The sequence below is a fragment of the Cydia amplana genome, chromosome 21 (assembly GCF_948474715.1).
Source record: "Cydia amplana chromosome 21, ilCydAmpl1.1, whole genome shotgun sequence".
Lineage (NCBI taxonomy): Eukaryota > Metazoa > Arthropoda > Insecta > Lepidoptera > Tortricidae > Cydia > Cydia amplana.
In genome coordinates, this window is record NC_086089.1 from 2,258,000 (window position 1) to 2,285,040 (window position 27,041).

The window sequence follows — 27,041 nt, forward strand, 5'->3', positions numbered from 1 at the left end:
TCGGACACGTCTCTGATAAGCTTTATACTCGAAATAAAATTCGATTGCTAAAATGTTTGCGATAGCTTTTTGTTATTATTACGAGATAACACAATACCGAATGATAGCTTTATCGATTTCTTAGAAAACAATTATTCCTGACTCCTTCTCTGATTATGAAGTATATCGTAAATTAAAACTGCATAATGTTTACATTGAGAGTGTAAAATAACTAGATAAATAATCTTAAGTAGCATTATTACCTATAAATAATATATCTGCTTAATAAGAGAGTGATATCATAATGTTATTACACATTAATATGATGAGCAAACCTGTCTACAGCCGAAAAATTTAACAACTCACTTAAAAACCTTAGATTAGATCATAGCGCACCGTGACATCACAGCTTGTTTCAGCAAAACGAAACCAAAAACACGCCGGAAACGTGTCTGTTATTCATTGTATTTTTCCTTCGTCTGGCCGTTGACAGATCCTTGGATCGTTCATGTAAAAAAAAATTGAATACATTTTTAAATTGGAGGTTCCATCAAAAAACAATGGCCAGACAACAAGTCTTGCTTTTAATTTAAAAATAATTAACAACAGCTCCAAATTAAGATATATGGTATTTTTCGTGTTTATATCTAAATATTCGTTGTGTTTGTTACCTGTTTGTATTAATTTAAATACATCCCTAATTAGCATCGGCACGTCTAACCAATGTGGTCGTAGCTGCATTATACAAAAGTGGACCAAAACAAATTGCCGCAGTGTTGAATTAATCATGGCCGGGGGGCCACGCGACGTGCATTGTGCATTCGGAAAATTTTACACCACCGACTATTTATCCTGCTTGTAAATTTACTTTTTTTCTATACGACCTAAGTACTTTTGAGCCATTTTAATTTACTACAGTGTACTATCTGTAATAGAAAACTCAGTACAAGAAAAACATGGCTAATCAATACCGCGTGTACACTGTACTATGTGATGAAGAAAGGATACGATAAGCATAGTAACGATACAGAGATAAAATCAAGAGTTTATTGTTGCGAAACCACCGGAGAAAACGCGACAATGCATGATTAACTACCATCTTGGAAAACTTCACGCTTTCGCCCAGTTATTAAATATGAGGAATTTTACATTTAGAAGACACTGGGTCATAAATCATAATTACGGTCCAGCCGTTTTATGCAACGCCAATCTGCGATTTTGAACTCCGATTCTTATCCAAGTAACATTTATGGGTGTTTCTGATTTAAAACTTTATGATAAAGCTAATAGATATTGTTCTCAAACCTTTGTAGTGTTTGGAACTTTTCTAGCCCCAGGTAACGATTTGGCAACGATCGCACTACAGAATGCGTTCACGTTACTATTTTTACTCACTGCCATATGGCATTGCTTTAATTTGCTGCCCTTTAAACTCTTTTCGGGCTTTAATCGATCTTATGCTTTTGTTTATAAGAACTATGTTTATTTTCCGGCAACGCATATTAAATATCGGCGTGCTTTTGTTTTCATTAGGTCTTTCACTAGTTTCGATATGTTGTAATGGACCTCTTTACATGTCTTTGCCGTTCTGTGAGTTTTTAAATAATTTATCTATATCACTTCCAATTAACATGTAGGTATTTATGTTTGTACTTCCAAGTGTATGTGTGTCTAAGTATACTTAATCTAAGTCAACACATTTCCGTTTTCCCTAACCTTAAGGGGACGGTATATGACGTTTTCGATTTAGAGCTCACTTTGTGCAATCAATTTGTTCAAGAAATGTTTAATAACTGCATTAAATTATACGTAAATTTGTTCACGAAGAAGCCGTGTACCGGCTCTTCACGGCATAATATTTTTTATTTGCTGTAATTCTCTACAAATCGACACTAAAAGTATCCAAAAATCAAAATATGGAGTTCCGTTTGAGCAACACGCATTACAGTTTTGCCTTTAACAGTAATTGAGTTGTTGTGTGATTTTGAAAGCTAGATAACTAAACTAGCAAACTATTATCTACTTATATTTTTACTCACAAATACAACACAGAAATTCAATCCCAAATGTAAACTTTCGTACAATTTCCATACATTGACGACATCACTCAAAATTCTTCTTCGAGTCAGATGGCCGCTGGCCTTGGATCGAAGCAGACGTGTACGTCGTCGTAGCTCGTTTTTGGCATTATTTAGACATTTCATCATATACGCATACGAAAATGTATACCAGTAGATAAATTGTATTTCAAAAAACAGGGTAAATAAATTTATTTAAAATTTGATTTGTTGTTATTTACAGGTCGTAACGATCGAAAACAGCAGTAAACTATCCTAAAACAATACGATTACAATTGAATTTAAGTAACTTGTTCCTTCAAAACCCGCTTAAAATGAAAAAAGTTTAAAGACTCGTTTTACTGATTGGGATTGATTTTCATTATGCTGGTATCAATTTTGCGTCATTAAAAAAAAGTATATGACTTCTGTACGTCAATGACATTTGATGTCAATTGTAATCTTGTATTTACGTTAGAGAATATTATATATTCATTTAAATATTACTTACCTATTAATACGAAGCGTAATTCGTTTAATACCTGAAAGTCTTAGTGTCTACACCTACTTTGTTGCCGTTCGTTCCGTCTATATGTGTGCGATTACGTGCTGTTCTCAATAATCAAGAAACAAGCCATAATCTTCAAGAATAAAATAACAGCAAGACCAGCATTTAGTACTAACTAGTTTTTGCGGATTTGGAGACAAGAGATGAAGCTTACAGGCTAATACCGCTGCGGTCTGGTTATTGTTATGTGTATATATCGAGTATTATATAAATTTACTATAAAATAACAATGTTTTATTTCAATGACATTATGTGCGTAGGTATGTATGTTTCGGTGATTATAAGAATTTTGTCCACACAATAATTGTGCAAAGCAGAGACTGCATCATGCTTTCTTTACGGTATAAGCGGTATGGTACCGTTATTATTTATCAATACCGGTTCGTTTTGAAGGTAAAACTATACCGGTTGAAATACAAAGTACGGTACCGGTATACAATTACAGCAGGGACAACCATTTTTATAGGTGTACAGTCAGCTGCAGAGAAAAGGTACGACCAGATAGATAATTGTATGCAGGGGTGGTACCTTTTCTCTGCAGCTAGCTGTACCTAAACCATCATTGACCGAGCGTTGGCGAAGGTCTCCGTTTCAACTTGGGCAAAAATGCTTTCGTATGTCCGAATTCTTCTCCTTTGCATATCACATTTCTCAACTGATTCTCGTGAAAATTCGGTAGTCCGATATAATTATTCGGTTTCTTTTTTTTTTGAACAATTTAAAATAGGCAGAAATTGTCATAAAGGACTTAAGCGCCAGTAGGGTCTGTGACACTTAAGACCACTGCGATTATTAGGTACTTACTGGCCCCTATTTCACTACGACCACGGTGACAGGTGCGACAGTTGTCGACATCACTGTTGCTGACGTCACAGGCCTCCATAGGCTACGGTAACCGCTTACCATCGGACGGGCGATGTGCTTGTTTGCCACCAACATTTTAATAAATAACTAAACTCCATTATATTGCCACTAAAAAATTCTTATTTTGCGAAGCTAATGACAAATGTCACAAGAAACACGGCAACTGTATCTAAATTGCGACACAGAACTCATTTCCTGTCAAGACTTACCGAAAATTCTTTGAAAAATCTTGTGACAATTGTCACAAGATTTTTTCGCGAGAGAAATGTCTGTTTTATCCGATATAATAAAGTTTTTTTTTAATAATAGGTACAATGACGGTGGCAAACACGAATACGGCCCGCCCGATGGTAAGCGGTAACTGTATTATTAAATTGTACAACGGGACTTAATCGCGTATCTAAGTTTTAAGATTTACCTCCGACGTTTCGAGGACGGCGTTGTCCCCGTGGTCTCGGAGAAGACTGGCTTAAGTTGATATCAGCATCTTCTAACCGCGCGAGTTTTTCGAACTACCCGCACTTGGTCTTGTTTATCCGCTTGAACGTTTTGCGGTTCCGTTGTACAATTTAATAATGTGTAAAAATCGTGAAAGTTTAAATCAGTGTTAGCGGTAACTGTAGTCCATGGATGCCTATGGCGTCAATAACAGTGATGTTTTTGTCGTACCTGTCACCGTGGTGAAATAGGGGCCAGATTACGCCGCGCCGCGTGGAACGTGAGGTGCATTGGGGTAAATGCATACCATTCACTCAAGGAAAATAATCTCCCTTATAAGATCACTCGTGTGTCTGCCATTTTGTTAAAGCCAATTTTCTCCGTAAGTACTGGACTAGTTCAATTGAAATTTAGTACACATATGTCAAGTAAGGAAGTAGTAAGTCGGTGATCCGAAGATGAGTAACGTAAATAAATGAACTTTTAACTTTGCGGCGATTTTTGGTATCAGGTTTGGTATCTCACATATCAGATATAATACATAACTATAAGTAGGTGAGCAAAAATGTACCATAACCTAACTCAGAATTGTATTACATAAATACATATACAAAAAATAGTTCAACGCCAAAAGATTAATGGAAGACCTATGTCCTATAATAGGTGAGTTGGTCGTAAACAAAAAATATGCAATAAAAATGTGTAACTGTGGAACCCATAGTGAATCCTACTCGTACATGATCGGTTTTTATATTATGTACCTATAAGATATTTTCTACTTTATACTTTATAAGTGTACCTACATAATATTTACTTATAAGCAGTTGTCACGTAAAATATTTGTAGATTTTTTTGGAAGTATGTGTCACATCATCATCATCTTCCTCGCGTTGTCCCGGCATTTTGACACGGCTCATGGGAGCCTGGGGTCCGCTTGGCAATTAATCCCATAAATTGGCGTGGGCACTAATTTTTATGAAAGCGACTGCCATCTGACCTTCCAACCCATAGGGGGTAAACTAGGCTCTTATTGGGATTAGTCCGGTTTTCTCACGATGTTTTCCTTCACCGAAAAGCAACTGGTAAATATCAAATGATATTTCGTACATAAGTTCCGAAAAACTCATTGGTACGAGCCGGAATTGCAATTCGCACGCTCTTACCGCTAGGCCTCCAGCGATTTTTTTGAAGTATGTATAGCACAAAAAAAATATTTAGAAATGTAACATTTAAGGTAGGTAATTAAAATACGGTATAAACATTATTGGAGAAGACTTGGAGGAAGTGTCATAGGGATCTACATTCGATGCGTGGAAAACAAGTTCTTTTGTCTAATTATAATCCATCGGCAATCACGCGAGCGCATAAAACGAAAATAATTTTTTTTTCACTCCCTAAAACTCCCTTAACCTAATAACAGTAAAACAAAAAATAAAATATAGAGGGTTACCAACCAGCCAAAGAATTATAAGTAGATATATGCACTTATCCCAACGCACCTCACGTTCTACTCTGCACGGGGTTCATTGCCGCTCCTACCGCCGTAAGTAACTATCAACACCTACATTATCAAGGCTACGATCGAAGATAATCGCTTCAGCACTGAAATAATACCGGTGGAATACCGGTATAATATTTTTTATTTTAATTGTATTAATTTAATAGTAAGTAGTGTAAGATATTAGGGGTACATTAGCCAACACTGTTTCCATATATTTTCAAATTTTATTTTGTCCGCCTTAATTAAATTTTGCACCCTGCCGGAACTTTATTTATTTAAATTCTCATTTAATTGATTTTGAGCCTTATGAAAAGTCGTATAGAGTAGTAAATAAAATTTTACATCTGACTTAATGACATCTGGTTTTATTCGGTTTAACTTTAGAAAACGCGTATCTCGACAAAGCCATAATGTAGAAAATTGTCAACAACCAAATGAATTATTAGAATTTAAATACGTCACGTGTGACATGAACAGACAAGGAAAGCAAGATTAAATGTATTGTTTCTCTTTCTTCTTTCAATGGAACGCTTTTCCTAAAAGGAGGCCACTAAACTCAAAACGCTATCTTAAAAAAAAACTTGATGGGTCAGTGACCTGTCCCAGTAAAGTGAGGTAGTGTGCGTGAAGTGCGATTGTGTGTGAAATGGGGTAAATTGACAGAATCTGAAAATTTACCCACCTCTACCGTCACCTTTTGTTTAAATTAAGTGTTTTTGTTCATATATATTGCGGGCGGTTAATTTGAAGGTTAAACATCACATAAATGGCAATAACAAATGTTGCACTAACTTTTATTGCCTAAATTAAGGTATCAAGGTTGCAGTTAGTCATTTCTTTGATATTGTGCGGGGTATATTAATTTGCTCAGATCTTATCCAAGGTCTCCGTCGCGCGAAGCGAATTTGGTACTAAAATGTATACCTACTGGTTTTATTTTGCTTCGTTGAATATATGTCACTAGATATACCTAGAAAGACCTACGAACAATGTCACTAGATATACTTAAAAATAAGTGTAGTTTGTAGAAGTGGTCTCGGTCTTTAGAATTATCCACAGCATTTTTAAATTGTTGTCATAAAATCTTGATAATATTATTAGAACGATTTTGGATATTATTATTGTTGCGTTTGGACCCTACTGCGTATTTTCGCAAGGTGGTTCTTAGGATGACATCACTAAGCCCCTGTTGTCAAAGATATGCATTGGGAATTGAATCGTAAATCAATAGAGATACGGCAGGAAATAAAAATAAATAGGTATGTTTGGAAATCGGTCACATTATTATTTCAGTGTGCGATATTATATGCGCTAACGCAACCCGTTCCCTTTTGATTAACAACCCACTGCGGAACCCATCTAATCTGGGTCACTGACCCCATTTAGGGTTTTTTGAATGACTGCCAAAGTGAATTTGCTATCATAGCTCCAGTTTGGTTTGTTGTTCAAATATTATTGTAGATTTTTTTTAGTGACATCATTGCTTGTTCGGTCTAGAAGTGTTCTTCATACCGGCGCTATCGCACTTAATCTCATGTTTTTTTGTACACACGCAGTTACTTATTTAGCAGTTTCCTGAATTAAATTAAATATTAAATACTTAAATTTAAATTAGCGGAATAATGACGTTTTGTATTGTAATATGAGTATTATCTTCCAACATGAATCTTACAGTGAGTTCGAATAGTTGTAAAATCATTTTTAATGTATTGTAATGACGGAACAGTATGCACAGCGACATTGAAAATTCTGTAACAGACTTTTGCTTTTATATGTTGTAGCCGTTGTAGGTCCCTACTTGTACTCACTTAACATGACTAAAGTTGGAAGTGGGTAAATAGTTGTAGTTGAGTTAACAACTCACGCCTCATTGTTTACTAATGTTCAACAATAATTAGTAAGAACATGTTTACATGTCTGTTAATCAGCAGCATGTTTTAATACGTTATGTTTATGTTATTTCTGTTATAGGTTTATGTTAAGCATATAAAAATGACACCGTGCCCACCGGCCTGTCAGTTAGAATGAATAGATGGCAGCTCCGAACAACTGACAGGCCGATACCGTCCGGCAGACTGGTAATCAGTGGGCCCCTTTATGTGCTCAAACTTATTTAAACTCAGAAATTGGAATTAGAGTGGGAATTAGTAGATATTCACACGTACCAGCTACTTCGTCATATCCGTAGTTTGGAAGAATGCCGCCGTTGGATCATTGATCTAAATATAGCGATTACTATATGTCATAACTCATAACCCTCTCGCGTTACTACATATACGTTTAGTCTCTGTTTATTCTATAATACCATACGCTTTTGAAGTGATAGTCAAATAACCGCTAATCTTTATTCAAATTACCTATCGTTAATTTTAAAAAGCCATAAATTTTCGTTATTTTTAGTTATTTCCCGTCTGTCATAATTATCCATAGCGAAGATAAACAAACTCATTAACTTTTAAGTCGTAGGACTTGGAAGTATCATGAATTGGTTTCCGATGGACTTTCAATTGATACGAAGAACATCCCTGACAGCGAAGCCTATGTAAGGCCTGAGTGGACCCTCGAGTTGGGCGTGCAGCGGGGCGGGGCGTGCGGCGTGCATGTTAAACAAATGCAAGCGTATAGGAGCGGCCTTAGTGCACGCTGCTCAAATCACTTGTGAGCCCTACCCCACGCTGCACGCCACGCCGAACGCTCCGCTTCGAGCGTCCACTTAGGCCTTACATTTAGTAGTACGAGAGACCTTGTGAAAGACGTCAACTTTTTAATAAGCTCGCTCGGGCCTTGCAGCTGTCAAAAGATCCGTAAACGTCATTCAACTGTCATGTTGTTTTCGAAGGACCTCGTGTTCTTACAATTATCGCGGCCTGCCAACTTTCGAACCTACATATGTTCTCGCTATTCGACAATCACAACCCAATGACAACATCAACATGCGACATTTGAACTAAACCAATTTAACCCTTCAATTAAGTAAATGATAGGTACGCCGTATGTTATGCAACCCACCACCAACCTTTACATAATACGATTTTGTTTTCAAAACGGTGTCAGAGTGTCAAGATTAAGCGGTCACCGCACCGGCGCGGCAAGTTGCGCGCGCACCATTTCCACGCATTTCCCCAATCGAATCAGCCAGTCACCATCCTAACCTCAAAAGCTGTCGAACAGCTGTTTTACCTAAACCTTAGTTGTAACAAAGCTAGCTCTTTACACAATTAAAATGATGGTAATTAACGACCGAGTAATTACACGCGCGGACTATTAGACGCGCCGGTCGCCAGTTCGGAATGGTTTAAAATTAGAATCTGTAGTTTTTTCGATTTACGGTTTTCTGGCTTCCATTCAGTTTCCAGACTGTACGTTTGTTAGCTGTATTCTTAACTCGTTGGCTATCCTTTCTTTCCATATTTTAGTTTTTAATCTCTCTATTTTATTTACCTTTTCATCTTGTAGCAATTACTAATTTAGTAATAAAATAATGTTATTTCGGATATAAATCCAATTTAACCGGTATTTAATTAGGCACAGGTTACATTTTAGACAAGCATTTTAAAGTGATGACTAGTAGACGTTGTGTGAAATGTGTCAGTGTTGTGTGACACGGATTTAGTGTTTGTGTTGTATACTGACAATGGAGGAGTACGAGTATGATTTCGCGTACGAGTGCCGGGTTGGTATTATAATAATATTTGTATTTACTATGAAAAAATATATAAATTCGCCTTATATTATTTTCCCTTGAATGCAGAGGGCGCACCCTTTAGAATTGGTGATATGACCTAATAACTGTAAAAGTTAAAGCTGTAATTCTAGATTTAGGGTGTCTATTATAACTACAATGGCACATGCGATCTCGACCTGACCTGCCCCGTTAACATGCAAGCAAAACAGTATATGTGACGTCCCACGGGTAAAGGTACCTTATGGCCGTTGGCGCTTACGCTATTATTAACGCCGCTCCGCCGCCGCGCGCTATTATTATTGCGGCGCTATGCGACGTAAGCTCCAAGTGCCATAAGGTACCTTTTGCCGTGGAACGTCACATATTTTTATAATTAAAAGTTAGTTATATACCAGCATTTAGACAAGTAAAGAGAATTAAGATGTTTTCATAGAAATTTCTGAGACCTAGTAATCAACAGACTGAAAATGTTTCGGATTCTAGGTTGTTATAGTGTCTCGGCTCGAGATTTTCCACAGTAATTTTGTTGTAGAGCCATATAACTAAAACATTTTTCAATCGTATTATATTGCTAAGTACAATACTATTACACTCTATTTGAGTCTAATATTAAAATCACTGCAGTGTTAATTTTCCAAAGCAAAATTATCTAGTATAGAGTTTTAGTGGCAAGCAGATTTTAAACGGATACATTTTTATAGCGTCTCGTGGAGGCGATGGCGCCGCGCTCCGCGCGCTCCTTCCGCCAGGAGTTCAATATGCAGGACCTGGCCACCTCCACCGAGCATACCTACACCTCCACATACACCTCCGAACAGTAAGTGATTAACATTTTTAGGCTTTAACTAAACCTTCCTTGGAGTATTTCCTTTGAGAAGAATAAGAACTTGTTACCTTTTTCCATAAGCAAAAACAGTGACAGTACATTTCACTTGTTATAAGAGAGGTTAATTAATGTATCGATTTGCGTGTCAGTTTTTAAGCAAAATTACTTTGATAACAGATACGTCAGGACGTCGCATTCGACAGAGCTAGACGGGCACACGCCCATATCTAACGGCAAACTAGTCTCGCCCAACTACACGACCAAAACTATCATCGACGACGACAGACCTGATGTAAGGAATCTCAAACGAGTACACAAAATGTACGAAGGACCTAACATAATAGAGTCCAGAGGTATCGTCCACCCAGAGACGAAGGAAATACTCACAGTCGGACAAGCTATAAACATGAGAATACTCGATGTTCGGACGGGCAGATTACTATCATCGCCCGAAACGAGACAAACTATGACAATAGAGCAAGCAGCCAAGCAGGGGCTCATAGATCCTAAACTTGCTGCGAGATTAACGGGACCTTGTGGAGTAACAGAAGACGGAAACGAAGTTACCTTACTGGAAGCTATCCAGAGCGAACTGTACGACGCCGAACAGGGACTGGCGGACCCAGCGGAAAAGAGAATAAAGGTAACCGTTCAAGGGGATAGTCCGAGCACACAAGGAATGAGTATCTCCGACGCCCTCAACAGGGGACAAGTCGATCTACAGAACGGTCTCTACAGGCTGCCCAATGGCAGCTACATTACCATCGCCGAAGCGTACCAGAGGGGTTACCTCATCTACAATGAGATTATCAAAATAAAGTCTAGCGTTCTGTCTTTATCTGACGCGATTAACCAAGACCTTGTTGACAACAATGGTTGGATTTTGGACAGAAATTCGGGCGATAAGTTCCAATTAGATGTCGCCATCCAAAACGAATTAATCAACCCCAACGTTAGGGAAATCGTTGATCCTAAACATGACGTAAAAATAACGCTTACTGAAGCAATAGAGAAAAATATTATAAACACGAAACATTCAAAATACGTACACAATGTAACTAAAGAAAAGCTCTCTTTCAAAGACGCGGCAAATAAGCGCTTAATTTGCAAACCCATGACACTTAAAGATGCTTGTGACCATAATTTAATGACAAACGACGGCAAAATCCTTTCGCCGGCCAAAAGGACACCATTGAACATTTTGGAATCTATTTCAGTAGGTGTATTAGATAGCGATAACGTAAAATGTGTAACAGATACTAACTCTGCTCAGTTACTTACCTTGTCGGAAGCCCTAGGCGCGTTCATCATTCAACCCGATAGCAAGTTCCGAGACAATCTGACAGGGGAGATCTGCTCCATTCCTGAAGCAGTCGACCGCGGTTTGATCACGTCTGTGTCCCAAAGGTCTATTTTCGACATCGACGGTTTCAGAGACTCAAAAACTGGCGAATTTGTCTCATTCAACACTGCCATGAGCCGTGGCAACCTTAAGTATGTCAACGGCGAAACATTCCTTAAATCGGAAAGCGGCGATTTCGTTTACCTAGAGGACTGCACGAAAGTGTCCATTGTTAGGCCTGAAGTGTTAGAAATGTTTAATCGCAAGATAGGTATTTACGAAAATGGAAAAGAGCTCAGTGTTCTAGACGCTGTGTTTAAAAATATTCTGGACCCTAAAACAGGTTATTTGCTCGATGCCAATACGAAAAGACCCATTCCTTTCAACCAAGCCGTCGAAATTAACATGATTACTCCCGAAGGAGCGGCATTGTTGAATTCTCTCCTTAACATTACTCTTACGTTGCAAACAGTTACAAAAACCGTCAAAAGATACGTCACGGTTACCAATACCAACACCTCACAAAGATCTGAAACAATTATTACTTTCGCGGAGGCTGTAAGACGAGGTCTTATTGACGTAACCACCCAGACGTTCACAGACCCGCTTACCGGTACCGTCTTCCCCATACAACAAGCTTTGGATGAAGGTTTATTAGGCGTAGAGAAGAACGAGCCCCGCGTCATCCAATTACAAGATCGTATTAATAAGAAAGACATAGCGCCGGGGCAAGTAGTAGAATTTAAAATTACGAAAAAATCTTATATCCAGGGCTTGCCGGTTAGTCCTGAGAGCAAAGTTCAAGGAGACTCTCGACCTGAAACCGTCAAGAGTCCCGACCACATAGTACGTGAAACCGTTCATCCGTCGAATATCACGATGCACGAAATTAGATCATCAAAGTCAATTGTCACAGAGCCGACAGTAACTTCTATGACTATCAAGAAAAATACGATTGAGCTACCTCGTGGTGGCTGGTCCCTCAAAGATGCGATTGATCAGCGTTTGTTTGACCCTGAATTAGGAACATTTACAATTCCAGGAACTGACAGAGTCCTCGACTTTGAAGAGGCATTAAAACTAAATATAATCAACGCTGATTCTGCCATGGCAATCGACCCTAAAACCAAGAAACAAATCCCTCTAGATAAAGCCCTCGAATTACGTGTACTCGATAACACCGGACGATACAAGCAAATTTCGGGAACACTTAGTATGAAGGTAGCAATTGAAAGGAAACTAATAATCTTCTTACAATCGTCTATATCTATGTCCTCGCAGAAAATTATAACTATCACGTCAGTAGCCGGTATGCCCGACAAAATGGAAATTTCAGAAGCACGCGACTCTGCTTCACCTTATGACGTAACCAAAGAAGATCAGTCTGCTCTTGAACCCGTTCAAGTCACCTCTGGGGTTATCTTTGACCCAGCTACTGCTTTAGTCATATCAACCTCATCGGGTATTTCAGAAAACGTTCTAGAAGCCGTCGATAGAGGTGTAGTACCAGCAAATACAGTTAAGGTCGTTGAGCCTCAAACAGGCATCCCTATAACGCTTAACCAAGCGATAGAACGAGGTATTATTGAAAAGAAAACAGGGGAATATAAAGATAAATCTGGTAAGAAAATGAGCCTTACGGAAGCCGCTCAGATAGGACTCATTGCGGTGGTCGGAGCACCACTAGTAGGCGCGTCTAAAATTATTCAAGTGGTTAAAAGCACTATGGTCGTAGATCCACGTACTGGACAGAAAGTGCCGATGGAAGTAGCATACGAAAGAGGTTTGGTCGATGCGGTTACTTTTAAGAAATACGAGGAATCTTTAAGAGACAAGACACCTGACAGTGACTCTACCGATAATGCCCATGGGGTGCCAGGCTCTAGCATAACAAAAGTTTCTCAAACTACAGGTAAACAAATTTCTGTAGGAGCTGCCGTGTCGGAAGGCTTTATTACAGTAGAAACTATTCAGAACAAACTCTCAGCCGACACTAGACGTGTTACTGAACTACCTGCGGACAAGCATAAATCACTTCATCCCGCGGATGTAATTCAAGTAGGTAAAGTTACACAAAAACCGAAGTACAGTGTCAATGTAGCTAAGGAAAACGTAGTTGAACAGTTAGAATCAAAACCAATCGTATTACAAAAGCTTAGAAAACAAGTAGTTACGCCTTTAGAAGCGGTTGAAAAAGGTCTTATTAACAAAGAAACGGCTACCATTTTGGAAGCTATCAAAGTTTACAAGGATGAAAGTGGGTCACCTATAACCCTTGAAAAAGCCATCCAAAAGGGCTTAGTAAATGAAAACACCGGTAAAATCATAGATCCCCTACATGGTGATGCTGTCACTATTAAGGAAGCCTTGAAAAGAGGCTTGTTAGACGGAGAAGGTCAAGACGAGATTCTAATTCCCCTGGCCAAGAGTTTATCTATCCCTGAAGTCTTAGAACAAGGATTATTAAATCCTGCGACTGGAAAAATAGTCCACCCAGAAACCGGTAGCCAATTGACACTACGAGAAGCAATTATTTGCGAAATAGTTGATCCTCTTTCAATTGTGACCATTTCTCCAGGCAGAAAAATAACACTAGCCGAAGCTATTGAAAGGAATATCATTGATAACGACAAAAATATCCTTAAAACTAACGAAGGTTCACTAGATTTAGTCACAGCCGTCAATGCAGGCGTATTTCCTGAGCCTAAGACTGTGAAGTCATCCGAAAATATTCCACCTGCTGCCATGACGCTCTCGGTTGCTATTAAACAAAATGTTATTAATCCTAAAACGGGTGAGATCAAGCATCCTCTAACAGGAAAAATAATACCTGTTCAGGAAGCTGTTAAGAAGGACCTCATTATGGCTATACCGTACCCCCAATCGGAGGAAACTATAACACTGGAAGAAGCTTTAAATAAAGGGACAGTCAATTTGAAAGACGCCACTTTCACAGATCCAAAAACAAAAGAAATTATTCCGTTAGATAAGGCAATGGAACAAGGTCTTCTGGCAGTCAAGCCGAATACAGAAATAATGGGAGGAGTAGTTACAACAATTACTGAAACCTTTACGTCTCAACATACAATAACAACAAAAATGATTGAACTTCTAGCCGATTACGTGCTGGTAAATGCCAACGAAGTACAGAATACTAAGACTGGAGAAGTCATCACAATTGAAGAGGCAAGAGAAAAAGGCATAGTTAGAGACGAACAGGTTAGCAAAGAACAATTTACAACCAGCGACACAAACATTAGCTTCGAGGATGCGCTCACTCACGGGTACATTAACATTGAGCAAGGTACGTTCACTCATCCAAATACTGGAGAAACCATACCTATTGCTGAAGCTGTAAGCACTGGGTTATTAAATACTGAGGTACCTAAAGAAGTAACTGAACCCAAACAGAAAAGCGAAATGGAAATGCTTGACTTAAATGAAGCATTCGATCTTCTGTTCGACGAAAGATCACAGAAGTTTAGAGATCCTAAATCTCCAAACAAAACTATCACGTTTAAGGAGGCTTTGGACAAGAAAATTATTAACCCTGACTCAGTAATTTACAACATTGAAGCTGGCCAACCAGTTACCTTAAGAGATGGCGTAGACTCGGGTCTGATCGACAAGAAGACAGGTAAATTAAAGGAACCGAAAACTGGAAAGTCAATCGACGTTAAAAACGCGGCCAAAATGGGCTTAGTAGCCGTAGTTGCCGCTCCAGTACTTGCTGGTATAGCCGTAGTTCAAGGAGCTAAGTTGTTAACAAGTAAAATTATGAAACCAAAACAAGAAACCGCCCAAGCGACAGAAACGCAAGGCCGAGTTATCACTGAGAAATTACTCAAAACAATAGACATGCGTAAAATAGAAGAGCCAAAGAAATCTGCAGTCGAACAACACGAAGTGGCTCCTAAGCCAGCAGCAGTACCAGTCAAACTTTCTCAATTCAGGGAAGTTACTGTAGGAGAAATTAAGCCGGTAATAAGTCAAACAATTGTAAAAGAAAAGAAAACCGAAGTCGAACCCAAGACTATCAAAGCTCCTTTAAGCAAGAAAGAGGATCCTAAAACACTGTTCCAAAAAGAAGCCGGTGTTGTAGAAACTAAAAAGTCTGAAGAAATACTTACAGCAACTAAGACTGTTGATGCCGAACCCGCTCAGAAAAAGTTGAAGGAAAAGAAACCAAAAGAAATAAATCCTATTCAAGATAGCCCACAAGAAACGTTTAAACCACAACAGGCCATATTAGAAGAAATAAAACAGCAAAGGTGGCCCAAAGAGAATGATAAAAATCGTGTGACAGACAAGACTGTAATAGTAACACATGAACAAATGCCAGAACACTCACACGTTGATTCTGCTATTCACGAAACAACAGTTACTGATGTAAGACCAAAGCACAAGACAACACCTGGGCAGTCGAGTCAAACTCTCGATGAAGGGCCAGTTATTCAAGAATTTAGAAAAACTACCCCCGAAGGCGATGAAATAACGACTATAGTTAAAACCGTTGTGACTACATCCGAGCCTACTGAATACGTTACGGAACACGCCACTAGTACAGTTGTCACAAAATCTTCTAAAGTAACAACTGTTGAAATAACACAAAATGAATCATCATCTTATCACGTAATTAGTGAAGAAGTTTCTGTGCCTCCTAGTTATTCTGAAACTATTATTGAGAGCTACGAGACAGAGTACTCGCAAGCTCCTGATGAGACAGATAAAACAATAGAAGACAACAAAGTTATTGACAAAGTAACACCATCAAAATCAAAACCTGTTAAAGAATTTAAAGACCCGGCCCACAAGGAGGGATCGCCGTCTAAAGATGATATTGCTCCCAAAAAGAAAATGCAAAAAGACCAAATTTCTTCTAAAGAAATCACAAAAGTAGTACAAGATGTACAGTCAGCTACACCAGTGGAGGTGGCTCCGGGCGTAGTATATGATCCTAAAACAGCAGCCGTGATTTCCACTGAAACGGGCTTACCAGATGATTTATTGAAAGCTGTAGATAAGGGAACGGTATCTAAAGATGCTGTTAAAATCGTTGATCCCAAAACAGGTAAGGAAATTACATTAAAGGACGCCATTGCCAAAGGTGTAGTTGACAAGAAAACTGGAGAAGTCAAAGATAAATCAGGAAAGAAAATGAGTTTTGCTGACGCTGCAAAACTTGGCCTAGTGGCTGTTGTTGGAGCTCCAATATTAGCAGTTTCAAAAATAGTTGAGGTTGTGAAAAATACTTCTATATTAGATCCTAAAACGGGTGATAAAGTTACCGTAGAAGAAGCACATCGACGAGGTTTAATTGACCCAGACACATACAAACGTACCATTGAAGTTGTAAAGGTCCATACATCACCTGCACATGGAGTTGAAATAAGTGAAATTACTCCAGCTGAGGCATTGGCTATTGAAAACTCTTCTAAGGGACTTAAAATGACGGATGAAATAAAACAAATTTCTTCTAAAACATCAACTCTTCCAGGTGAAGTAACTGTCACAACAACTACACAATATAAACCGGTAGAGTCAGTGACAACAACATCGTCATCGGTAGAACACAAAACTTTGGAAGTCCTGGTCACCAAACATACATCTATTGAACATGACCCTAAGTTAGTGTCGGCAATGCTCATTGACGCCGAAAGGCAACCTCTGCGAGTCATTGACGAAATTACGGAACAAAATGTCACAAAAGTTCAATCAGAACCAGTGCAGATACTTTACGAAAACATTCCATTAATAGACGCAATCATGCAAGGTAAGATTGAGCCTAAAGTGTGTAGAATTATTATTAACGGGATTGAGTCACCTTTAACGGTACAAGACTCATTAGAGCAAGAACAAATTAGTAGATTCACCCCTGTGGATGTAGTTTCGAAAAATGTAGTTATAGTCAGAGAGTGCAAGCCAAAATATAACGTGGCCATTTCTCAGAAGCTCACTCCCGAAGAGCTTTCTGAAATGGGTGTCTACGACATAGAAAAGCAAATATTTTTGAATCCCAAGACAGGTGCCAAAATATCTTTCGAAGAATTAGTTTATGAATTGCAAATTTTCGACCCTGAGACTATTTTAGTCAAAGATTTAACTTCCAAATCAGATAATTATGTTCCATTCGATGAAGCAATCGCACGACCAATTATCGATAAAACGACTGGTCATATGGTTAATCCAAAAACTGGGAAACGCGTTTCGTTCTTAGAGTGCGTACAAGTAGGCTGGGTTGTTGAGAAACCTGAAGATGTGTCGGTACCTAAACAACTTACTATCGAATCGGCTTTAGAACAAGGATTGTATAACCCTACGACCGGTGAAATTAAAGACATCAACACTGGTGCTTTGGTACCTATTGGTTCAGCGGTTGAAAGCGGTCTTGTTGATAATGAATCACTACTTATTAGAGTACCTCATTCAAACGAAAACATAACCTTGTCCGATGCCATTGAACGCGGCATCATTGAAATTCGACATGGCGTTGTAACGATTATTGAAACTCAAGAAATTATAGATATAACTGTCGCCATACAACGAGGTTTAATTATCATCTCAAGAAGACCGATTTCAATCGAAGCAGTTATTGAAAATGACATGTACGAACCCAAATCTGGAAAAATTAAAGATATCGCAACGGAACAACTCGTTACTGTTAAAGATGCTGTGGATAGAAACATAGTTCATCCCACAATTTCTGAAATCAAGGACACGCAGTTAGATAAGTTTGTACCGTTATCTGAAGCTCTTGACACTAAACTTATTAATCCTGAAACAGGTAAACTTGTAGACAAAAAGACTGGAAAACACATTCCATTAGATGATGCATTGAAAAAGGGTTTAGTCGCCACCAAAGCGGTTACTTACTCCTTATTCGATGTCATCGAGTTAGGTTATTATTCCCCCGATTCGTGCAAAATTTTAGACCCCAAAAGTGGTCATACCATTCCTCTTAGCAAAGCAGTTACACAAGGACTAGTTGATCCTTCTGATGTTAAAATTAAAGAAGACAAATCTGAAGCAGTCGTGCCTTTTGACCAGGCAGTTAAATCTGGTCTGATTGACTTAGAAAAAGGAATAATTACAGCGCCAGTTCTAAACCTTAAAGACGCTAGTGAAAAGGGTTACTTGCTAAGTGACAAAAAGCCATGGACGTTGCAGGAAGGACTCGTACAAGGCTGTTACGATCCAGATACTGGCTTATTAACCATTAATAACGCTACTATGACTCTCGAAGACGCTATCAAAATCGGAAATATCAACCCAGAGGCCATGACTGTCAGGAACTCTGTAACTGGTGACATGATCTCTCTATCAGATGCTATTAAGGCAGGCATTATTGATTCTAAAGAAGGTAGGGTTAGGGATCCAATTCAAGGAGATAACATTTCCTTGACAGACGCATCCGAACGTGGTCTAATAATCCCAGCCAAACGCAAGTTAAGCTTGCCTGAGGCAGTTTTCAAGGGTTATTATGACCCTAAAACTGGCAAGTTCTCACATCCCCAGAGCAAAGAAAAGATTCCAACCGATAGAGCTATTAAGAAACGCATGTTAGATCCTCAGTCCACCTTAGTTCACGCTGGTGGAAAAGTAATTCCGTTTGAATTTGCAGTAGACAAAGGCATTGTAGACAGTAGGACAGGTACAATCATATTAGGTGAAGAAAGGATAGATTTCCGCGAAGCATTTGAACGTGGCATCTTGGTTGAAGTTAGAAAACCGCTTTCTCTTATCGAAGCCATCGAAAAAGGTGTTTACAATGAAATAACCGGTCTTTTCATGGACCCTCAGAGCGGTAAGAAATATACCCTAACCGAAGCTATTAAAATGAACCTAATCGATCCGCATTCAGTTCATATACAAGACAACAGATTGGGCAAATGGGACAAAATCACAATTCCCGAGTCACTAGACACAGGTGTAATTGATGATAAGACGGGCAAAATAATAAACATTAATGCAGATAACGAGGAGATTAGTCTTCGCCAAGCTTTCGAGATAGGATTGCTCGTTGATAGCAAAGCTTCAATTAGTCTACAAAGAGCATTACACCAAGGACTCTATGATGACAGCACCGGCAAATTCATCGATCCCGCTACCAGTCGCAAAATTACCTTGCATGAAGCACTTAGGAGGTCAATTATCAGTCCCAAATATCTTTGCTATTTCGATAAAAAATCTGAGAAACCGCTGACTTTGGCGGACTGTTGTCGTAGTGAAATCATTGATAGGAGGACAGGCAAGTTCCAAGAGCCATGTTCTGACGTTCAAATCCCTCTTTCCGAGGCCATGAGCTTGGGCCTCATCGTCGATATCGAAAGTGCAGGCTTCACTTTATATGACACGCTCGCTATGAACTTATACGACATTACCGATCACGTCTTTGTGCACCCCGTTACCGAAAGAAAAATCTCCCTCAAAAACGCGATAGTTGAAGAATTAATACACCCCGAAACTTCATTGGTCAAAAATATTCCTTCGAGCAAATACATCAAATTAGATGAAGCCATTAAATCAGGCATTGTTGACGATAATAATAGCGTTTACGTTCTACCAAACGGAAATCAAATCAATTTACTTGACGCTAAACACCGCGGTTTGGTAGTCACGGCTAAGAGAAACCTGGGCCTAGAGGAAATCATTAGGAACGGTCTGTTCAGGGCAGATAATGGTAAGATTGTTGATCCTAGCACCAACGAATTCATGGATATTACGAAGGCTATTGAAACAGGTCTGATGAACCCAGAGCTAACTGTGGTCAAGGACAGCTACACCAATAAATTCAAACCCCTGCCCCTAGCAATTCAACAGGGTGACGTAGACGTTACGAAAGGTAGGGTTCTTGACACTAAAGCTAAGAAGACCTATAGCTTGGACATCGCGTTTGATAAGGGTCTACTTGTAACAATCGTTCAACCGATTACGTCTCAAACGATCACGAAACGCCACGTGACTGACTCGTCGGCTCCTAAAGAAGCCATGCTTAGGGAATTCACGTTAGACGAAGCTATTAAGTACGAATTCATTGATCCAGAAACGGCGGTCATTAAGGATCCTCATAAAAATAAATACATTCCATTAAAAGTAGGTATTATTGAAGGTATAATTGATAAGAATGCTAAGGGATCGTTTGATCCTCAAACCGGTAGGTCGCGTACGCTTTGCTTCGTCTTTGAGAACGGTCTGATTGTGTACGTCCGCGAGCCTCTAACGTTTGAGCAAGCGATAGAAAACGGTCACCTAAACATCACGACAGCTCGCTTTACTGATCCACATTCCAAAGAAGTACTTACCATCAAAGACGCGGCCACGTTGGGTTATATCGATCCGGACACAGCGCTAATAAAAGATAATCTCAAGAAGAGGTTAGTAAAACTCCCTGAGGCATTCCGTAAAGGCCTTATGGACGCAGAAAAAGGCAATATTTTGGATACAGAGACCTCCAAGCTAAACACGCTCCCATCAGCTATTGAGAGTGGTCTACTAATGACACCGAAGAAAAGTTTCAGTTTGATCGAAACTCTGAACTTTGGGATTTACAACCCGACCACCGGAGCGTTGAATGACCCATTCATAACGACCAGTGTAATAGATAGAAAGAGATTGAACCTGGGCGAGGCCATCCAACAAGGCATCGTCGACGCTTCAAGCACTGTCGTCAAAGAACCGGACACAGGCAAGATCTGTCCGTTAGTGCAAGCTATTGAACAGAAATTGGTCGATCCCGTTGAAGGCAGACTAGTTGTTGATCCAACCAAAGCTATCACATTGGACTTAGTCAAAGCTCTAAAGAAGGGATACCTACTGCCCGCAGAAACTAGGGTAAGTTTCACTATATTATCTTGTTATTTGTGCTTCTATCAAGCGAAGGTGTTGCTTTATTTCCTACTCTACTCTTAAGGTGATCTCTAAAGCGTTTGGCTTGAACATTGGCATGGCACGACACCCACAAGACTTACAGTGTCGATATGTAATGGGTTACATGCAATGGGGGAGTCACTGTTGTGGCATACACTATATTACAATGTTTTTATCAATTCATGGATTAGAATTTTGGAATTATTTTCAAGGTTGATTTTCTACCGATTTTTAACTGAGCTTCAATAAAAATTCAAAGATATAAACTTAGACACTCAAGAGTATACTTGTAGAACAGTGATACGTTAAAAATCGATTGAAAACATCCTTTAGTTTTCACTGTAAGAAGTAGTTAAATGCTTAATCACAAGTTCATTGTACATTTTAAATTGCCGCATAGTTGGCTTTAAGGATGACTCACGCTAGACCGGGCCGGGCCCGGGCCCGGGCGCCCGACATGTCATTTTTTATGACGGCTGATCGGTGATCACGTGGTGCTTTCCATAGAAAACGAAGCGCCGGAAGCTCCGGCCCGACCCCTGCCCGGTCTAGCGTGAGTCATCCTTCACACTTAGGAATAGAGCAAAAATTTTATAAATAAATCTAGTAGTTGATCAAAATTTTTACTCTTACGTTCTCTAGATCATTAGAAGCTTAAGTATAGGTTGTATCGCATTTGTGAGTTTTCTACTAAACAGTGTTCTGTTTGAGTGAACTAGCAATTGCGTTAGGTGCGCGTAAACGGGCTGCCTTTTCACGGAAATATGTGCTGCAACGGGAATCCCCCAGCCAGCTACATATTGCTGAGAAAGTGTTGCTCTTTTACCCGCGCTAGAAGCGACGATGCTTATTCACAGTGTACTAAGGCTCGATGTATGTTGTTTTTATTTCCAGCCGTTGCCTGCGATGCTAAAGAACCCTTTTGAGCTAAATCGTGAATGCTTGCCTGTGAGGGATCATATTAACGACGATAAACGAACCATCACCGTCTCGCCAATACCTAACATCCCATGATCACTATGTGCTAAGAATTTGCGAAAGAGATCGAATGGGTGTTCGTTCAGTACGATCCACCTTTCGAAGCTTTCTTTTGTTTGCTTTTTTCATACAAAAACCAGTGATTTATGACTGACTGGTTTTTTCGGTTTGTACCCTGAATAAGTCGATATACTCATTCCTTGGACCCGCTCACGTTTCGGAATGCATGACAGCGCTATGCTATTGTGATGTTTCCTGCGGCCACTCGCGCCAAACACACAATATCATCAAATGGTAAAACATTTTCGACAAACACAAACACGGAAGGTAGTATTTATATTTTCGTCTTAGTTTAAATGCTCGTTTGTTTTGGGAGTTTATTTCATTATGATGAGATTGTAAGGATGTTTCATTTTATTTATCTGACTCGGAATTTATGTTGTTATGTCTAAATCAAAAACAAAAATAGATCCATTAAAATACCTGACACCTAATAGTAATGAAATAAAATCTCATTTAAATTCAATGTTTCTCGTTCATTTTAAATTTACGTGTAAATCTTTAAGTTACTTATTTACTTATCAAAATTTTCTTGTACCTTACTTCAAAACCTTTCAAAGTTTCAGATTTCAACAGGTACTTTTAATCTTAAAATTTAAACCCAATTAACTCTAATCAAAACGTAATTTTAATTTAAGCCTAAGGAAGATGTTAATACCATAACTCACAAATGTCAAAAGCGATCATTGTTGAATTTGTAAACTTTTGACGTTTGAGGGATTGATTCACTGCTTGCATGTCACGCTTTGCATGTTATGTTACGGTGTACGCAACGTCCTGACTGGTTGTGTTGTCATCTCCACGCTATCGTGTATTGGCTGTCTGTGGTCTCGCCTTTTGTCTATTTGTCTTTCCGTGGACTCGTGTCTCTGCTTTTGTCTCTGCGTAGTGTTGTCTGTAATTATAAGCTTCCTTTTCAGGTACTCAACATACAATTTAGTTGTTAAATCTACAATTTGCATGAAATAATCGAACTTTAGAATTTTGTAAATATTTGAATGATTTTTATCGTCTTGGTACAATATTGCATCTTTATAAAATTCAAAGCACTGTATGATTTTCCAAAATGAAGTCGTCCTGTATAGTGACCGACTGCACTTGTCTGTAGATAGATGCATTGTAAATGCTCAGTAGTTAGAGGCACTGCGAAGCCGAGGCTTTGTACATACGCGTGGCTAGGTTGTGCAAATAGTAATGCGTGTGTTGTTAATATAGCAAGCAGTAGAGGAGAAGTACAGACTTTGCGACGAGACGCTGTCGAAGCTGTTGGAATGGATCGCGGTGGTGGAGGAGCGGCTCGCCAACCAGGAGGCCGTCAAGGAGGACCTGGACGAGCTGCGCAACCAGATCAATATTCTCAAGGTACGTCTATTAATTTAAAATTTAATGACTTTTACTTGGGTCATACACACGCAGAAAACTCGTTAATCGTATGACTCAGTTAATCGTAAATGGTAATCGAAATATGGTAAATCAAAATAATAAAACTTGAAAATTCAAATATGTTTTGATTTATCCGTTTAAACTAAGATAACAAAAATCTCCACAGCGCCATAGGAGGCTGGCGCCCACTCGTTACAGAATATTTTCGGCAAACAAAATTAAAGCGTAATGTTATGCCATATAAGTAGGAATTGTATTTCCTTCAGGTAGGTATTTTTGATGGTTCTTAGGCAGTGTATCTTTATTTTTTGCAACTAAGAGGTGACTATATAAATCCAGTCCTTGCGAAGGTTGTCTGGATTATTTGTGCATTTGTATTAACTGAGTGTGTATTCCGCAGCTGATCAAGGATGACCTGGAGAGCCACCAGCGCCAAGTGTCGGCGTGCGCGGACCAGGCCAAGCAACTGCTCGTGTCCGGGGGAGACGTGCTGGCACCGCATGAGGTCAGGAATCACTAGTTTTAATTACCATTTAAACATTACACTTCTTATTTATAAAACTTAACAAAGCTTTGAGCCAGTCTATCAGCCAGTCAGATTCAGTGAGATTTTAATGACAAAATGACGACGATTATCAACGGCATTTTATATTGACAGAAGTTTAATTCTTTCCTCGCTCTGATACTGCACTCAACGTTCTGTGTCAATCGGATACCATGACCTTAATTATATCATAGTAATTTGTGTCATGACAGGGATATTTTAAAGCCCGTTCCCGTATTCATAAGATATATCCCTCAAAAACACCCATGAACATTCTATGGAACATTCAATATTGTAAATATAACAAACCTAAGGTGATATGCTATAACATAAACTCGTGATACAGGTGGCAGCACTGGAGCGCGGCGTGCGCCAGCTTAAGCAGCGGTGCGACAAGTGCTCCGACAAGTGCGACAAGATGCTGCGGCGACTCGCCGCGGCACGAGACGAGCTCGGCAAATTCAAGTGAGTGTTGACTGCTTATCTGTATGCTTCTGCTGTACTGTCAGATATATCGGAGCGTCTAAGGCGCTCACAAATATCTGAACACGCCTCTATTTTCAAGGCGTTTGAGTGCGTGTTCAAATATTGTGAACGCCTTGGCCGCTCCGATATATCTGATGGCGACTGTACAACCAGAAACAGAATCAAGGTTTTGTACTGTTTGTTGTAGATATTGTGAAACAGATATGTAATACAACCCTGAAGAAAAACCAGATCGTCATGTCAAGAGTATTATAAACTTCTTGAAAACCCATTGGTCGGCTTAACTATTGTTGTAATAGGCAACAACCGAAATAAACAGCCTTAACATGTATATTAATGTAGCGGATTCAAAAGTATGTTAATGCTATCCGTACCGACAACCTCTGTTGATGGTTAAGACCTCTCACAATACCTTTTAAGAACATTAAAAAAAAAACACAACCGAATTGATAACCTCCTCCTTTTGAGATTTGGAAGTCCGTTAATGGCGATTAGTAGTAGTAGTTAGCTTGCTGTTTTCCGAGCGCCTTTACCGTTAATTTAAATTCACATAATCAGAGGACAACAATGTAAGAGTGCACCTTTTCCAGTAACGAGCTGAACACCTTCAACACTTGGATGGAGGGCGCGTACCGCACGCTGGAGGAGAAGGAGGCGGCGATATCCAAGCTGAAGAACCTGCCCGGGCAGAGCGAGGACGTGCGCGAGTTCGTGTCCGACGTGATCGCGCACCAGGCCGACCTGCGCTTCATCACCATGGCCGCGCAGAAGTTCGTCGACGAGAGCAAGGTCTGTAGAACTACTTTCATCTTCAACCGTGACAATATAAACAAGCTGAAGAACCTGCCCGGGCAGAGCGAGCACGTGCGCGAGTTCGTGTCCGACGTGATCGCGCACCAGGCCGACCTGCGCTTCATCACCATGGCCGCGCAGAAGTTCGTGGACGAGAGCAAGGTCTGTAGAACTACTTTCATCTTCAACCGTGACAATATAAACAAGCTGAAGAACCTGCCCGGGCAGAGCGAGCACGTGCGCGAGTTCGTGTCCGACGTGATCGCGCACCAGGCCGACCTGCGCTTCATCACCATGGCCGCGCAGAAGTTCGTGGACGAGAGCAAGGTCTGTAGAACTACTTTCATCTTCAACCGTGACAATATAAACAAGCTGAAGAACCTGCCCGGGCAGAGCGAGGACGTGCGCGAGTTCGTGTCCGACGTGATCGCGCACCAGGCCGACCTGCGCTTCATCACCATGGCCGCGCAGAAGTTCGTGGACGAGAGCAAGGTCTGTAGAACTACTTTCATCTTCAACCGTGACAATATAAACAAGCTGAAGAACCTGCCCGGGCAGAGCGAGCACGTGCGCGAGTTCGTGTCCGACGTGATCGCGCACCAGGCCGACCTGCGCTTCATCACCATGGCCGCGCAGAAGTTCGTGGACGAGAGCAAGGTCTGTAGAACTACTTTCATCTTCAACCGTGACAATATAAACAAGCTGAAGAACCTGCCCGGGCAGAGCGAGCACGTGCGCGAGTTCGTGTCCGACGTGATCGCGCACCAGGCCGACCTGCGCTTCATCACCATGGCCGCGCAGAAGTTCGTGGACGAGAGCAAGGTCTGTAGAACTACTTTCATCTTCAACCGTGACAATATAAACAAGCTGAAGAACCTGCCCGGGCAGAGCGAGGACGTGCGCGAGTTCGTGTCCGACGTGATCGCGCACCAGGCCGACCTGCGCTTCATCACCATGGCCGCGCAGAAGTTCGTGGACGAGAGCAAGGTCTGTAGAACTACTTTCATCTTCAACCGTGACAATATAAACAAGCTGAAGAACCTGCCCGGGCACAGCGAGCACGTGCGCGAGTTCGTGTCCGACGTGATCGCGCACCAGGCCGACCTGCGCTTCATCACCATGGCCGCGCAGAAGTTCGTGGACGAGAGCAAGGTCTGTAGAACTACTTTCATCTTCAACCGTGACAATATAAACAAGCTGAAGAACCTGCCCGGGCACAGCGAGCACGTGCGCGAGTTCGTGTCCGACGTGATCGCGCACCAGGCCGACCTGCGCTTCATCACCATGGCCGCGCAGAAGTTTAAAAATTAAAATAGTAATATTTATTTTATTTGATTTTAATCTTCTTATATAGGTACATATCATTTAAATTATTATCATTATTTTATTTAGACGATTTTGACATTAATATTGTTCCTAATTCCATAATTATTCGGTATTGTACATATAATTTAAGTTTTGATTTAATCCGATTGTATTTTATTGTATTTATTGTAGTTAATGCATGCTAGACACTAAGCAATGTAATGCCAATTAGCACGTAAGGTTCATCTGTAAGTGCTGATTGATTGAAGTGAATAAATGAAATGAAATGAAATGAAAAAGAAGTTCGTGGACGAGAGCAAGGTCTGTAGAACTACTTTAATCCTCAATGTAGCCGCCGTGCAGGTC

The 27,041-nt window shown here is 40.0% G+C and overlaps 1 protein-coding gene across 1 annotated transcript in view; it reads left to right on the forward strand.

The window, feature by feature from the left end:
• Window positions 1-27,041, forward strand: part of LOC134658039 (dystonin) — a 241,097-nt gene that overhangs the window by 142,873 nt on the left and 71,183 nt on the right. Inside the window, exons 29-34 of the mRNA XM_063513646.1 lie at window positions 9,794-9,909; window positions 10,096-10,561; window positions 23,381-23,527; window positions 23,949-24,053; window positions 24,439-24,557; window positions 25,169-25,367. Coding sequence (XP_063369716.1) covers window positions 9,794-9,909; window positions 10,096-10,561; window positions 23,381-23,527; window positions 23,949-24,053; window positions 24,439-24,557; window positions 25,169-25,367 — 1,152 coding nt within the window. The remainder of the gene's footprint in view (window positions 1-9,793; window positions 9,910-10,095; window positions 10,562-23,380; window positions 23,528-23,948; window positions 24,054-24,438; window positions 24,558-25,168; window positions 25,368-27,041) is intronic.